Source organism: Salmo salar, chromosome 12, assembly GCF_965601325.2.
Source record: "Salmo salar chromosome 12, fSalSal1, whole genome shotgun sequence".
NCBI classification, from domain to species: Eukaryota; Metazoa; Chordata; class Actinopteri; order Salmoniformes; family Salmonidae; genus Salmo; species Salmo salar.
In genome coordinates, this window is record NC_138302.1 from 102,714,735 (window position 1) to 102,729,045 (window position 14,311).

General features: G+C 46.1%; 1 protein-coding gene across 1 annotated transcript in view; it reads right to left on the reverse strand.

Annotated features, from left to right (window-relative positions):
* LOC106594380 (arf-GAP with coiled-coil, ANK repeat and PH domain-containing protein 3) overlaps positions 1-14,311 on the reverse strand; it is a 93,247-nt gene that overhangs the window by 46,846 nt on the left and 32,090 nt on the right. The window contains exons 2-4 of the mRNA XM_082959580.1: positions 12,415-12,472; positions 7,897-8,016; positions 6,017-6,070 (exon numbers count right to left, since the gene is read on the reverse strand). Coding sequence (XP_082815706.1) covers positions 6,017-6,070; positions 7,897-8,016; positions 12,415-12,472 — 232 coding nt within the window. The remainder of the gene's footprint in view (positions 1-6,016; positions 6,071-7,896; positions 8,017-12,414; positions 12,473-14,311) is intronic.

Sequence of the window (14,311 nt, forward strand, 5' to 3'; positions counted from 1 at the left end):
CAGTGTGTAACAGGGCAGTGTGTAGTAGAGCAGTGTGTAGTAGAGCAGTGTGTAACAGGGCAGTGTGTAGTAGGGCAGTGTGTAGTAGAGCAGTGTGTAACAGGGCAGTGTGTAACAGGGCAGTGTGTAGTAGGGCAGTGTGTAGTAGAGCAGTGTGTAACAGGGCAGTGTGTAACAGGGCAGTGTGTAACAGGGCAGTGTGTAGTAGAGCAGTGTGTAACAGGGCAGTGTGTAGTAGAGCAGTGTGTAACAGGGCAGTGTGTAACAGGGCAGTGTGTAGTAGAGCAGTGTGTAGTAGAGCAGTGTGTAGTAGAGCAGTGTGTAACAGGGCAGTGTGTAACAGGGCAGTGTGTAGTAGAGCAGTGTGTAGTAGGGCAGTGTGTAACAGGGCAGTGTGTAACAGGGCAGTGTGTAACTGGGCAGTGTGTAACAGGGCAGTGTGTAGTAGAGCAGTGTGTAACAGGGCAGTGTGTAGTAGAGCAGTGTGTAACAGGGCAGTGTGTAGTAGAGCAGGGCAGTGTGTAGGAGAGCAGTGTGTAGTAGAGCAGTGTGTAGTAAAGCAGTGTGTAGTAGAGCAGTGTGTAACAGGGCAGTGTGTAGTAGGGCAGTGTGTAACAGGGCAGTGTGTAACAGGGCAGTGTGTAACAGGGCAGTGTGTAGTAGAGCAGTGTGTAACAGGGCAGTGTGTAGTAGAGCAGTGTGTAGTAGAGCAGTGTGTAACAGGCCAGTGTTTAGTAGGGCAGTGTGTAGTAGAGCAGTGTGTAACAGGGCAGTGTGTAACAGGTCAGTGTGTAACAGGGCAGTGTGTAGTAGAGCAGTGTGTAACAGGGCAGTGTGTAGTAGAGCAGCGTGTAGTAGAGCAGTGTGTAGTAGAGCAGTGTGTAGTAGATCAGTGTGTAGTAGAGCAGTGTGTAACAGGGCAGTGTGTAGTAGAGCAGTGTGTAGTAGAGCAGTGTGTAACAGGGCAGTGTGTAGTAGGGCAGTGTGTAGTAGAGCAGTGTGTAACAGGGCAGTGTGTAGTAGAGCAGTGTGTAGTAGAGCAGTGTGTAACAGGGCAGTGTGTAGTAGAGCAGTGTGTAGTAGAGCAGTGTGTAGTAGAGCAGTGTGTAACAGGGCAGTGTGTAACAGGGCAGTGTGTAACAGGGCAGTGTGTAGTAGAGCAGTGTGTAGTAGAGCAGTGAGTGGTAGGGCAGTGTGTAACAGGGCAGTGTGTAACAGGGCAGTGTGTAACAGGGCAGTGTGTAGTAGAGCAGTGTGTAACAGGGCAGTGTGTAGTAGAGCAGTGTGTAACAGGGCAGTGTGTAGTAGAGCAGGGCAGTGTGTAGGAGAGCAGTGTGTAGTAGAGCAGTGTGTAGTAAAGCAGTGTGTAGTAGAGCAGTGTGTAACAGGGCAGTGTGTAACAGGGCAGTGTGTAACAGGGCAGTGTGTAGTAGGGCAGTGTGTAACAGGGCAGTGTGTAACAGGGCAGTGTGTAGTAGAGCAGTGTGTAGTAGAGCAGTGTGTAGTAGAGCAGTGTGTAACAGGGCAGTGTGTAACAGGGCAGTGTGTAACAGGGCAGTGTGTAGTAGAGCAGTGTGTAACAGGGCAGTGTGTAGTAGAGCAGTGTGTAGTAGAGCAGTGTGTAACAAGGCAGTGTGTAACAGGGCAGTGTGTAGTAGAGCAGTGTGTAGTAGAGCAGTGTGTAACAGGGCAGTGTGTAACAGGGCAGTGTGTAACAGGGCAGTGCGTAGCTGGGCAGTGTGTAGTAGAGCAGTGTGTAGTAGAGCAGTGTGTAATAGGGCAGTGTGTAGTAGAGCAGTGTGTAGTAGAGCAGTGTGTAATAGGGCAGTGTGTAGTAGAGCAGTGTGTAGTAGAGCAGTGTGTAGTAGGGCAGTGCGTAGCTGGGCAGTGCGTAGCTGGGCAGTGTGTAGTAGAGCAGTGTGTAATAGGGCAGTGTGTAGTAGAGCAGTGTGTAGTAGAGCAGTGTGTAACAGGGCAGTGTGTAACAGGGCAGTGCGTAGCTGGGCAGTGTGCTTCCGTTAACCCCATCATTCCCTCCACTTCCCCTGATCAGCGAGGAGCAAATTTCCCCGTCTATACGGGAATCAGCACTTCTGTTCTGCTCTGAGACCAAACATGCAGACAACATACAGGAAGAGAGATGGATGGAGGAAGAACAAGAGATACGGAGAGAGAGAGAGATACGGAGAGAGAGAGATACGGAGAGAGAGAGAAAGACAGAGAGGAAGCACACCCAAGAAGAGAGAGGTTGACAGATACAAGATGAGATTTATGAGGCAGAAGGAATCCATCTATCTAGAACAGTGTCTATCTCTATGATTTGATTTAGAGAGGGGTGAACCCAAATGAACCCTGCAAGATGGAGGGAGAGAGAGAGAGAGGAAAAGACAAAAAGAGAGAAAGAGAGAGGGAGGGAGAGAGAGACAGTATCATGTTATGTTCAGGAGAAAGACCCCTTGTCATCCACTGAACGGTGTCCCTGAATGGCCAAAAGACACCAGACCGTATGCAGATATTACAACTTGACTAAATACTTTTAACAATAAATACGCTTTTTATTTGATTCCATGGTCCTCCAAGAGTTGCTGAATGTCCCCTCTACTTATTTCAGTTGTCTCCTCAGTTCAGAGAGAGAGGTCCTGTAGCAGCAGTGATTCCGTCCCTCATGTCCCCCTGCTCTCTACAATACCATGTGTCTCTCTGGGTCTGTCCCTCATGTCTCCCTGCTCTCTACAATACCATGTGTCTCTCTGGGTCTGTCCCTCATGTCCCCCTGCTCTCTACAATACCATGTGTCTCTCTGGGTCTGTCACTCATGTCCCCCTGCTCTCTACAATACCATGTGTCTCTCTGGGTCTGTCACTCATGTCCCCCTGCTCTCTACAATACCATGTGTCTCTCTGGGTCTGTCCCTCATGTCCCCCTGCTCTCTACAATACCATGTGTCTCTCTGGGTCCGTCCGTCATGTCCCCCTGCTCTCTACAATACCATGTGTCTCTCTGGGTCTGTCCCTCATGTCCCCCTGCTCTCTACAATACCATGTGTCTCTCTGGGTCTGTCCCTCATGTCCCCCTGCTCTCTACAATACCATGTGTCTCTCTGGGTCTGTCCCTCATGTCTCCCTGCTCTCTACAATACCATGTGTCTCTCTGGGTCTGTCCCTCATGTCTCCCTGCTCTCTACAATACCATGTGTCTCTCTGGGTCCGTCCGTCATGTCCCCCTGCTCTCTACAATACCATGTGTCTCTCTGGGTCTGTCCCTCATGTCTCCCTGCTCTCTACAATACCATGTGTCTCTCTGGGTCTGTCCCTCATGTCTCCCTGCTCTCTACAATACCATGTGTCTCTCTGGGTCCGTCCGTCATGTCCCCCTGCTCTCTACAATACCATGTGTCTCTCTGGGTCTGTCCCTCATGTCCCCCTGCTCTCTACAATACCATGTGTCTCTCTGGGTCTGTCCCTCATGTCTCCCTGCTCTCTACAATACCATGTGTCTCTCTGGGTCTGTCCCTCATGTCCCCCTGCTCTCTACAATACCATGTGTCTCTCTGGGTCTGTCCCTCATGTCCCCCTGCTCTCTACAATACCATGTGTCTCTCTGGGTCTGTCCCTCATGTCCCCCTGCTCTCTACAATACCATGTGTCTCTCTGGGTCTGTCCCTCATGTCCCCCTGCTCTCTACAATACCATGTGTCTCTGGGTCTGTCCCTCATGTCTCCCTGCTCTCTACAATACCATGTGTCTCTCTGGGTCTGTCCCTCATGTCTCCCTGCTCTCTACAATACCATGTGTCTCTCTGGGTCCGTCCGTCATGTCCCCCTGCTCTCTACAATACCATGTGTCTCTCTGAGAGAGAGGTCCTGTAGCAGCAGTGATTCCTTCACTTTGCTAAAACAACATGTTTCTAATAGTTAATCATAACTGATAGTGTAATGGTCGTCGTATGGACCAAGGCGCAGCGGGTTGAGTGCTCACATGTAACTTTTATTGAACACTTTAAAAACAAAACAAGAAAAACGAACGACAAACAGTCTTGCAGGCTAAACACAGCAGTGCAAAAACAACTTCCCACAAAAGACAGGTGAAAACAGGGCTACCTAAGTATGACTCCCAATCAGCAACAACGATGTACAGCTGTTCCTGATTGAGAGCCATAGCAGGCCAACACAAAGAAATACACAACATAGACAGAGCATAGAAATACAAAACATAGAACATAACCCAAAAACCCCCGGAATACTCTAAACAAACACCCCTCTTACATAAACACATAGTCCAACAAACCACGAACCACATAAAACAAACACCCCCTGCCACGTCCTGACCAAACTACAATAACAAATAACCCCATTACTGGTCAGAACGTGACATATAGTTTATCATAACTGACCAAGACGCATCTCTAACAACACATAAAACCTCACATAATTCTGCTGAAAAACAATGTCTCAACCAGTGGCATACTGTAGGGGTTTTTTTTTTTAAGTGAGCGCTGATGCCGCCCTGTGATAAGAAGCGCCACTTTGTCAAAGGCAGGAACATGTGTCCACTGTGTCTCTCTAAGGTTGGACAGCGCTCCACCAACATCCCGTCAACAAACAAAATAAATCCTCTAACATAAATCATTTAGGTGATTGAGGATACGGTAGAAAGAGTATGTAGCCTTTTCTGTAGCCTACAGGCTGAAGATAAAAATGGATGACAACGTAATGAGAAGGACACTTTTTTTTTTACATCAAAATCTAAATTAAATTTAATGCGCCGAATACAACAGGTGTAGACCTTACAGTGAAATGTTTTACTTACAAGCCCTAAACCAACAAATATTTACTAAATAAACAGAAGTTAAAAAAATAAAATAATTCTGCATTTCCCGCTGTGTAAACACACTGGAGGATAACTCCACCTGATAAAGTTGGGTAACTGATATTCAGAGTTTAAATAGACAGATTGATTAGTCACAGGAATCAGGACTAATAAAGCCAATGCAACGGCCTGTTAAACAAACGCTTAAAAAGTGTATTCAAATTATTTTTTTTCAGGCGGCAATGTAGGCTACACCTCAGTAAGCACTGACCGACGCTATTTGGCCCAAACACAGAGGTCTATAAATGATGGATTTTCAACTTTCATTCAGAATCGTAAATGAATCCGATTTCAACGTCCGGGAAAATCTTGTGATCTGACGATAAAAATAAAAAAAACGTTGAGATGACCTCAGAGGTGAGGACAGAAGGAGAGGAAGAGAGCTGCCATGTTAAACTTTAGCTCAACTGTTAAAAAACCCTCCGAGGGATAGAGGGAGGGTCTCTCTCTCCCCCTCTCCCCTCTCTCTCTCTCTCTCTCTCTCTCTCTCTCTCTCTCTCTCTCTCTCTCTCTCTCTCCCTAATGTCTATGTGATTTGTGTGGTAACTGTTACAGGTAGGATTCCCGGTAGACTAACTAGGTCTCTACCAAACGTGTGGCTGGCCCCTGCTTAACAGGCTGAGAGACCCCACAGCAGTCATTATGATCTCAGTCTCTCCTACTTAGCTGTGTGTGTGTGTGTGTGTGTGTGTGTGTGTGTGTGACCAGGCATGTGCACCGCCCCGTGGCGTGTCGATAGCTCCACTGGTACTGTGTGAGGTCACGGATGACCCAACACACGTGCAGTGTGTTTCATAATACAGGACCCGTTAAAAAGAGAACTGTTAAAATGTCAGGACAGGGACATTACACACACACACACACACACACACACACACACACACACACACACACACACACACACACACACACACACACACTTACATACACACACACACACACACACACACACACACACGCCAGGACTGGGCTGGAACGTCGTAACGTTAGTCTAATCTGAACATTGACTCTTGGCAGAACACTCTGGACTCAAGATGGGAGGACACAGTGTGTGTGTGGAGGTGAAGAGGTGTGTGTGTGTGTGTGTGTGTGTGTGTGTGTGTGTGTGTGTGTGTGTGTGTGTGTGTGTGTGTGTGTGTGTGTCTTACCATGTGGTAATTGACGATCTCCTGCAGACTCCCACCACACTTCTCCAGACAGTCCTAGACACACAGAGAGATGTGTGAGACATGGTGTGAACATACACCCTGTATCAATGAGCCTCTCCCTCAGAGGTACAGGCATGATCAATGATCACTTCTGAGAAATGAGCAGCCGATGGCCATTTAGTCCAATAAACATTACGTCTGTAGTGAACTAGACCAGAGAACCATCTGTCTGTAGTGAGACTGTCTGCTGTTCTGTACCTTACCCCACCTCTCTTTGATTATTGGCCCCTGCCTGCCTTTGACCTGCCGTTTGCCCCTGTGATAGAAATACACTTTTACTGTTTGCATCTGGGTCATACCTGAAACGTGGTACTCACAGTCTCCCGTCAGAATGAAACGTGGTACTCACAGTCTCCCGTCAGAATGAAACGTGGTACTGACAGTCTCACGTCAGAATGAAACGTGGTACTCACAGTCTCACGTCAGAATGAAACGTGGTACTCACAGTCTCACGGCAGAATGAAACGAGGTACTCACAGTCTCCCGTCAGAATGAAACGTGGTACTCACAGTCTCACGGCAGAATGAAACGTGGTACTCACAGTCTCACGTCAGAATGAAACGTGGTACTCACAGTCTCACGTCAGAATGAAACGTGGTACTCACAGTCTCACGTCAGAATGAAACGTGGTACTCACAGTCTCCCGTCAGAATGAAACGTGGTACTCACAGTCTCCCGTCAGAATGAAACGTGGTACTCACAGTCTCCCGTCAGAATGAAACGTGGTACTCACAGTCTCCCGTCAGAATGAAACGTGGTACTCACAGTCTCCCGTCAGAATGAAACGTGGTACTCACAGTCTCCCGTCAGAATGAAACGTGGTACTCACAGTCTCACGTCAGAATGAAACGTGGTACTCACAGTCTCCCGTCAGAATGAAACGTGGTACTCACAGTCTCACGGCAGAATGAAACGTTCATCCATCATTTCTCAAACGTCACATTTAAAAAGTGTTTAACAAAACCGAAACCTAGTGGCCGGTTTCCACATCATCTCCTGACTTCCTCAGACGTCAAATAATGACTTATATCACGGGTGACCTGGCTGGACACATGTTTCGTAATTAATATATTTTTTTAAATGTAATCTTTATTTAACTAGTTACGAACAAATTCTTATTTACAATGACGGCCTACCAGGGAACATTGGGTTAACTGCCTTGTTCAGGGGCAGAACGACAGATTTTTACCTTGTCAGTTCTGGGATTCGATCCAGAAACCTTTCGGTTACTAGTCCAACGATCTCACCACTAGGCTACCCTGCCGCCCCTGTTTGAGAGAATCTAGATCTGGACAATAGCGTTTCCATGTTTTATTGTTGAAGAAGGGAAAGGTTAAGGAACTAAGACAAGAGTAATATGACGTATGGTCTCTATTTCAGATGTCCTCTACTCTCCTCTCCTCCTCATGGGGTTTGCAGTGTATCTGTCGCTTTTTATTTCCTAGGAAGTACAAATTCAGTTCAGGTCACCCCCTTATCTGACGGAAGACAATGGACTAACACAGATTTATCACGTTAAGTCATTGATTGATGTTAATGGGGAGACTTCCGTGAAGATTTGAGTTGAGTGAGCAAACTGTGTCCTGACTGCTTCTCTCATAGATAGAGTGATGGTTCGTCTTCCAGTGACATCTCATTTGGATTCACTGGAATTACTACTGAATATTATTAAGAATAAAGAGTATAAATGGAAAAGAAAACACAGTAATTGTCTCACTGAATAATCTTGACATCTTGTGTAAAAAAAAAAAAAGAAACTCACTGATTTAAAAACATACTGAAAGATAATAACTGATATGGCTAAGATGTAATGTACTTACAGAGATCATCTCTTCCTTCTTGCACTGCTGAGACAGGTCTTTGATGCCGTTCACAAACAGCTTGTTGGCACTGACATACGCCCTGCCAGCCTCGATCATCCCACTACATAACTTCACTAGCTACAGGAGAGAGAGAGAGAGAGAGAGAGACAGAGAGAGACAGACAGAGAGACAAAGAGAGAGAGACAGACAGAGAGACAAAGAGAGAGAGACAGACAGAGAGACAAAGAGAGAGAGACAGACAGAGAGACAAAGAGAGAGAGAGACAGAGAGCGAGACAGAAACAGAGACAGAGAGACAGACAGGGAGACAGAGAGAGACAGACAGAGAGACAAAGAGAGAGAGAGACAGACAGACAGGGAGACAGAGAGAGACAGACAGAGAGACAAAGAGAGAGAGAGAGACAGACAGACAGGGAGACAGAGAGAGACAGACAGAGAGACAAAGAGAGAGAGAGAGACAGAGAGACAAAGAGAGAGAGACAGACAGAGAGACAAAGAGAGAGAGACAGACAGAGAGACAAAGAGAGAGAGACAGACAGAGAGACAAAGAGAGAGAGAGACGGAGAGCGAGACAGAAACAGAGACAGAGAGACAGACAGGGAGACAGAGAGAGACAGACAGAGAGACAAAGAGAGAGAGAGACAGACAGACAGGGAGACAGAGAGAGACAGACAGAGAGACAAAGAGAGAGAGAGAGACAGACAGAGAGACAAAGAGAGAGACGAAGAGAGTGAGACAGAGAGACAGAGAGACCAAGAGAGAGAGAGGAGAAGAGTGAGATTGGTGGGGGCTTCATGTAAGCAGTGGTAGAAAAAGTACCCAACAGTCATACTTGAGTAGAAGTAAAGATATCTTAATAGAAAATGACTCAAGTAAAAGTGATATTCACCCAGTAAAATACTACTTGAGTAAAATTCTACAAGTATTTGGTTTTAAATATACTTAAGTATCAAAAATAAATGTAATTGTAAAAATATACTTCAGTATCAAAAATAAAAGTATATATCATTTCAAATACCTTATATTAAGCAAACCAGAAGGCACCATTTTTTTAATATATATATTATATATATATATTTTTTACAGCTAGCCAGGGGCACACAGCCAGTAGATGACCAGGGACGTTCTCTTGATAAATGCGTGAATTAGACCATTTTATGTCCTGCTAAGCATTCAAAATGTAACAAGTACTTTTGGTTGTCAGTGAAAAATGTATGGAGTAAAAAGTACATTATTTTCCTTAGGAATGTTGTGAAGTAAAAGTTACAAAAAACATAAATAGTAAAGTACAGATACACAAAAAAAACGACTTAAGTAGTACTTTAAAGTATTTTGTACTTAAGTACTTTACACCACTGCATGTAACTTAGGGGCTTCATGTAACTCAGCCCCAGTGACAGTAGTATTGTTGCCAAGACAACACAAACAGATTAAACAGCTGTGAGACTGTTATAGCTCTTCAATTATCACCCCCCTGGTGCAGCTGTGAGACTGTTATAGCTCTTCAATTATCACCCCCCTGGTGCAGCTGTGAGACTGTTATCCTCTCTGGGGTAGGGGGCAGTATTTTGACATCCGGATGAAAAGCGTGCCCAAAGTAAACTGCCTGTTACTCAGGCCCAGAAGCTAAGATATGCATATAATTGGTAGATCTGAATAGAAAACACTCTAAAGTTTCCAAAACTGTTAAAATAATGTCTGTGAGTATAACAGAACTGATATGGCAGGCGAAAACCTGAAACAAATCAATCCAGGAAGTGGGATTTATTTTATGTTTGTAGTTTTCCATTGACTGCCTATACAATATCCAATGACTTAGGACTCAAATTGCACTTCCTATAGATGTCAACAGTCTTTAGAAATTGTTTCAGGTTTGTATTCTGAAAAATGAGGGAGTAAGACCACTCTGAATGAGTGGATAGTGGAAAGTCCCCAGACCTGTTTGGTGCGCGCGACCTAGAGCCCTCCTTTCTTGCTTTTGTCCGGTTGAAATATTATTGATTATTATGACTAAAAACAACCTGAGGATTGATTATAAACATCGTTTGACATGTTTGTATGAACTTTACTGATACTTTTGGGATTTTTCGTCTGCCTGTTGTGACCGCCTTTGAGCCAATGGATTACTGAACAAAACGCGCCAACAAAACAGAGGTTTTTGGATATAAAGAGGGACTTTATCGAACAAAATGAACATTTATTGTGTAACATGGAGTCTTCGGAGTGCAACCATATGAAGATCATCAAGGGTAAGTGATTAATTTTATCGCTATTTCTGACTTTTGTTACTCCTCTACTTGGCTGTTAACTTATTGTAATGTTTTGTGTGCTGGACGCTGTCCTCAGATAATCACATGGTATGCTTTCGCCATAAAGCCTTTTTGAAATCTGACACAACGGCTGGATTAACAAGAAGTTAATCTTTAAACCGATGTATAACACTTGTATGTTTTATGAATTTTTAAAATGAGCATTTCTGTTTTTGAATTTGGCGCTCTGCAATTCCACCGGATGTTGGCCAGGTGGGACGGTAGCGTCCCACATACCCTAGAGAGGTTATAACTCTTCAATTATCACCCCCCTGGTGCAGATGTGAGACTGTGTTATAACCCGTCAATTATTTCCCTTGGTGCAATTATCTCCCTTGGTCCAATTATCTCCCTTGGTCCAATTATCTCCCTTGGTCCAATTATCTCCCTTGGTCCAATTATCTCCCTTGTAAACATGTCATGGCAGTTTATTGGTGGAAGAGACAGAGCAGCCCTATGACATCACTGGCCAGATGATAAAGGACGGAGTGTATAAAACATTAAGGACAACTTCTTAATATTGAGTTGCTCCCTCTTTTACCCCCCAGAACAGCCTCAATTCGTCGGGGCATTGGACTCGAAAGAGTTCCACAGTTGTCAAGTTGGCTGGATGTCCTTTTGTGTGGTAAACCATCATTTAACTAAATTAGAACAGCCTTTAAACACCATCAACTCACAGTCATGTCTAGAACCTCCTATAAACACTGGTGTGAGAAGCAAGAACCCCAGTTAGACAAAGCCAATGCATACGGACGGTGACCTTACTGTTTGACCTCAGAGAGAGGGACGGGGTGAGGGGCTTTGAGGTCCTTAGAGCTGAAATAGTGCAGGAAGGGGTACATAGATTCAAGAAAAATGGTGGGCTGGGTTAGGTAGGTTCAGATGTCTCTGTGTCAGATCACTCATTACTCTACTGTGTGTGTGTGTGTGTGTGTGTGCGTACGTGCGTGCGTACGTACGTGCGTGCGTACGTGCGTGCGCATGCGCGTGTGTTTTCGTGTTCAGATTGATATTGTGCTGTTATGCTAACAGATCACAGTGGCACCATTTGCTTTAAATCACCGTGAAGATGGTTTGACCTTTCACTACAGCGACAAAACTCTTTCTGCAGTATGTGTGTGTGTGTGTGTGTGTGTGTGTGTGTGTGTGTGTGTAGCGGGAATCCTATAAATACAAAGGTCCATGAACACACTCTATTTTGGGTGAGACAAAACTAAGAGGACAAAGGGATCTATAGTACAGTACAAGACAAAGACAGAGACAGGGTCAGAGACAGGGACAGGCACGAAGACGGAGACAAGGACAGGGACAGGCACGGAGACAGATACAGAGACAGGGACAGGCACGAAGATAGAGACAGGAACAGGCACGGAGACAGATACAGAGACGGAGACAGAGGCAGGGACAGGCACGGAGACAGATACAGAGGCAGGGACAGGCACGGAGACAGATACAGAGGCAGGGACAGGCACGGAGACAGATACAGAGGCAGGGACAGGCACGGAGACAGATACAGAGACAGGGACAGGCACGGAGACAGAGACAGGCTCGGAGACAGAGACAGAGGCAGGGACAGGCACGAAGATAGAGACAGGAACAGGCACGGAGACAGATACAGAGACGGAGACAGAGGCAGGGACAGGCACGGAGACAGATACAGAGGCAGGGACAGGCACGGAGACAGATACAGAGACAGGGACAGGCACGGAGACAGAGACAGGCTCGGAGACAGAGACAGAGACAGGGACAGGCACGGAGACAGAGACAGGCTCGGAGACAGAGACAGGGACAGGCATGAAGACAGAGACAGGCGCAAGCACGGAGACAGATACAGAGACAGGGACAGGCACAAAGACAGAGACAGGAACAGGCACGGAGACAGATACAGAGACGGAGACAGAGGCAGGGACAGGCACGGAGACAGATACAGAGGCAGGGACAGGCACGGAGACAGATACAGAGACAGGGACAGGCACGGAGACAGAGACAGGCTCGGAGACAGAGACAGAGACAGGGACAGGCACGGAGACAGAGACAGGCTCGGAGACAGAGACAGAGACAGGGACAGGCATGAAGACAGAGACAGGCGCAAGCACGGAGACAGATACAGAGACAGGGACAGGCACAAAGACAGAGACAGGAACAGGGATAGAGACAGAGAGAGAGACAGGGACAGGAACAGAGATGTTATTCCAGTGTTTACGTACCTTATCTAGTTTAGCTTCGATCTCCACCACATCTGTCTCCACCTCATCAATACCTGCCCTGCAGAAACAAGACAGACAGACAGGTAAGTGTCTATGGTATACAGATCTAGGAGGAGGAAAGTGAGAGAGGCAGAGAAGAGGGGAGGCGAGAGACAGAGAGACTACACCGGCTCCGACGCTCGTCGGATGTGGCAGGGCTTGCAAACTATTACGGACTACAAAGGGAAGCCCAGCCGCAAGCTGCCCAGTGACACAAGCCTACCAGATGAGCTAAATTACTTATATGTGCGCTTCGAGGCAAGTAACACTGAATCATGCATGAGAGCACCAGCTGTTCCGGACGACTGTGTGATCAAACTTGCCGTAAGTCGTTCTGGATAAGAGCGTCTGCTAAATGACGTAAATGTAGCCAATGTGAGTAAGACATTTGAACAGATCAACATTCACAAGGCTGCAGGGCCAGATGGATTACCAAAATGCCAAGAGTGTGCAAAGCTGTCATCAAGACAAAGGGTGGCTATTTTGAAGAATCTCAAATATTAAATATATTTTGATTTGTTTAACACTTTTTTGGTTACTACATGATTCCATATATCTACTATGTAGAAAACAGTAAAAAAAAAAAAAAAAAACCCTTGAATGAGTAGGTGTGTCCAAACTTTTGACTTGTACTGTATATATTTTTTTGTATTTTACCTCCTTTTACTCCCCAATTTCGTTATATCCAATTGTGATCCAATTACGATCTTGTCTCATCGCTGCAACTCCCCAACGAGCTTGGGAGAGGCGAAGGTCGAGTCATGTGTCCTCAGAAACATGCACCAGCTGCACCAATGTGTCGGAGGAAACAATGTTCAAGTGACGACTGAAGTCAGCCTGCAGGCGCCCGGCCCGCCACAAGGAGCCGCTAGAGCGCGAAGAGCCAAAATTGGGTTTAATGGAATAGTAGACCCTAAGAATAATAATAGACCCTAAGAAGAATGAAAACAGTTAGCGGGCAGCGATCCACCGTCTACACCACATCCAATACACACACTCCCCACCGTTTGCAGTTAGTGAGCTAGTCAATTCAAGGTTAATGTATTGCCAATCTATGTAAGAAAGAAAAAAACATTTGATGGAAGTACAGTACAGTAAAGTGTTTCCTAATTTTACTCAAATCCCAGAATGAAAGATAGTTTTGTTCAAAAGAGCATTCATAACGCAAGTAGTTCATCTCTCTTACATGGATTTTGTGCAGTGAGGGAATCAACAACACAACCTCTGGCTGAAACTACAGAGGTTGAGATTTAGGGAATAAACCGTAGTGGATGGAGCAGACGTCATGGGAGGAGGCTGAAGTTGGCTCTTAGGGAATAAACCGTAGTGGATGGAGCAGACGTCATGGGAGGAGGCTGAAGTTGGCTCTTAGGGAATAAACCGTAGTGGATGGAGCAGACGTCATGGGAGGAGGCTGAAGTTGGCTCTTAGGGAATAAACCGTAGTGGATGGAGCAGACGTCATGGGAGGAGGCTGAAGTTGGCTCTTAGGGAATAAACCGTAGTGGATGGAGCAGACGTCATGGGAGGAGGCTGAAGTTGGCTCTTAGGGAATAAACCGTAGTGGATGGAGCAGACGTCATGGGAGGAGGCTGAAGTTGGCTCTTAGGGAATAAACCGTAGTGAATGGAGCAGACGTCATGGGAGGAGGCTGAAGTTGGCTCTTAGGGAATAAACCGGAGTGAATGGGGCAGACGTCATGGGAGGAGGCTGAAGTTGGCTCTTAGGGAATAAACCGTAGTGAATGGAGCAGACGTCATGGGAGGAGGCTGAAGTTGGCTCTTAGGGAATAAACCGGAGTGAATGGGGCAGACGTCATGGGAGGAGGCTGAAGTTGGCTCTTAGGGAATAAACCGGAG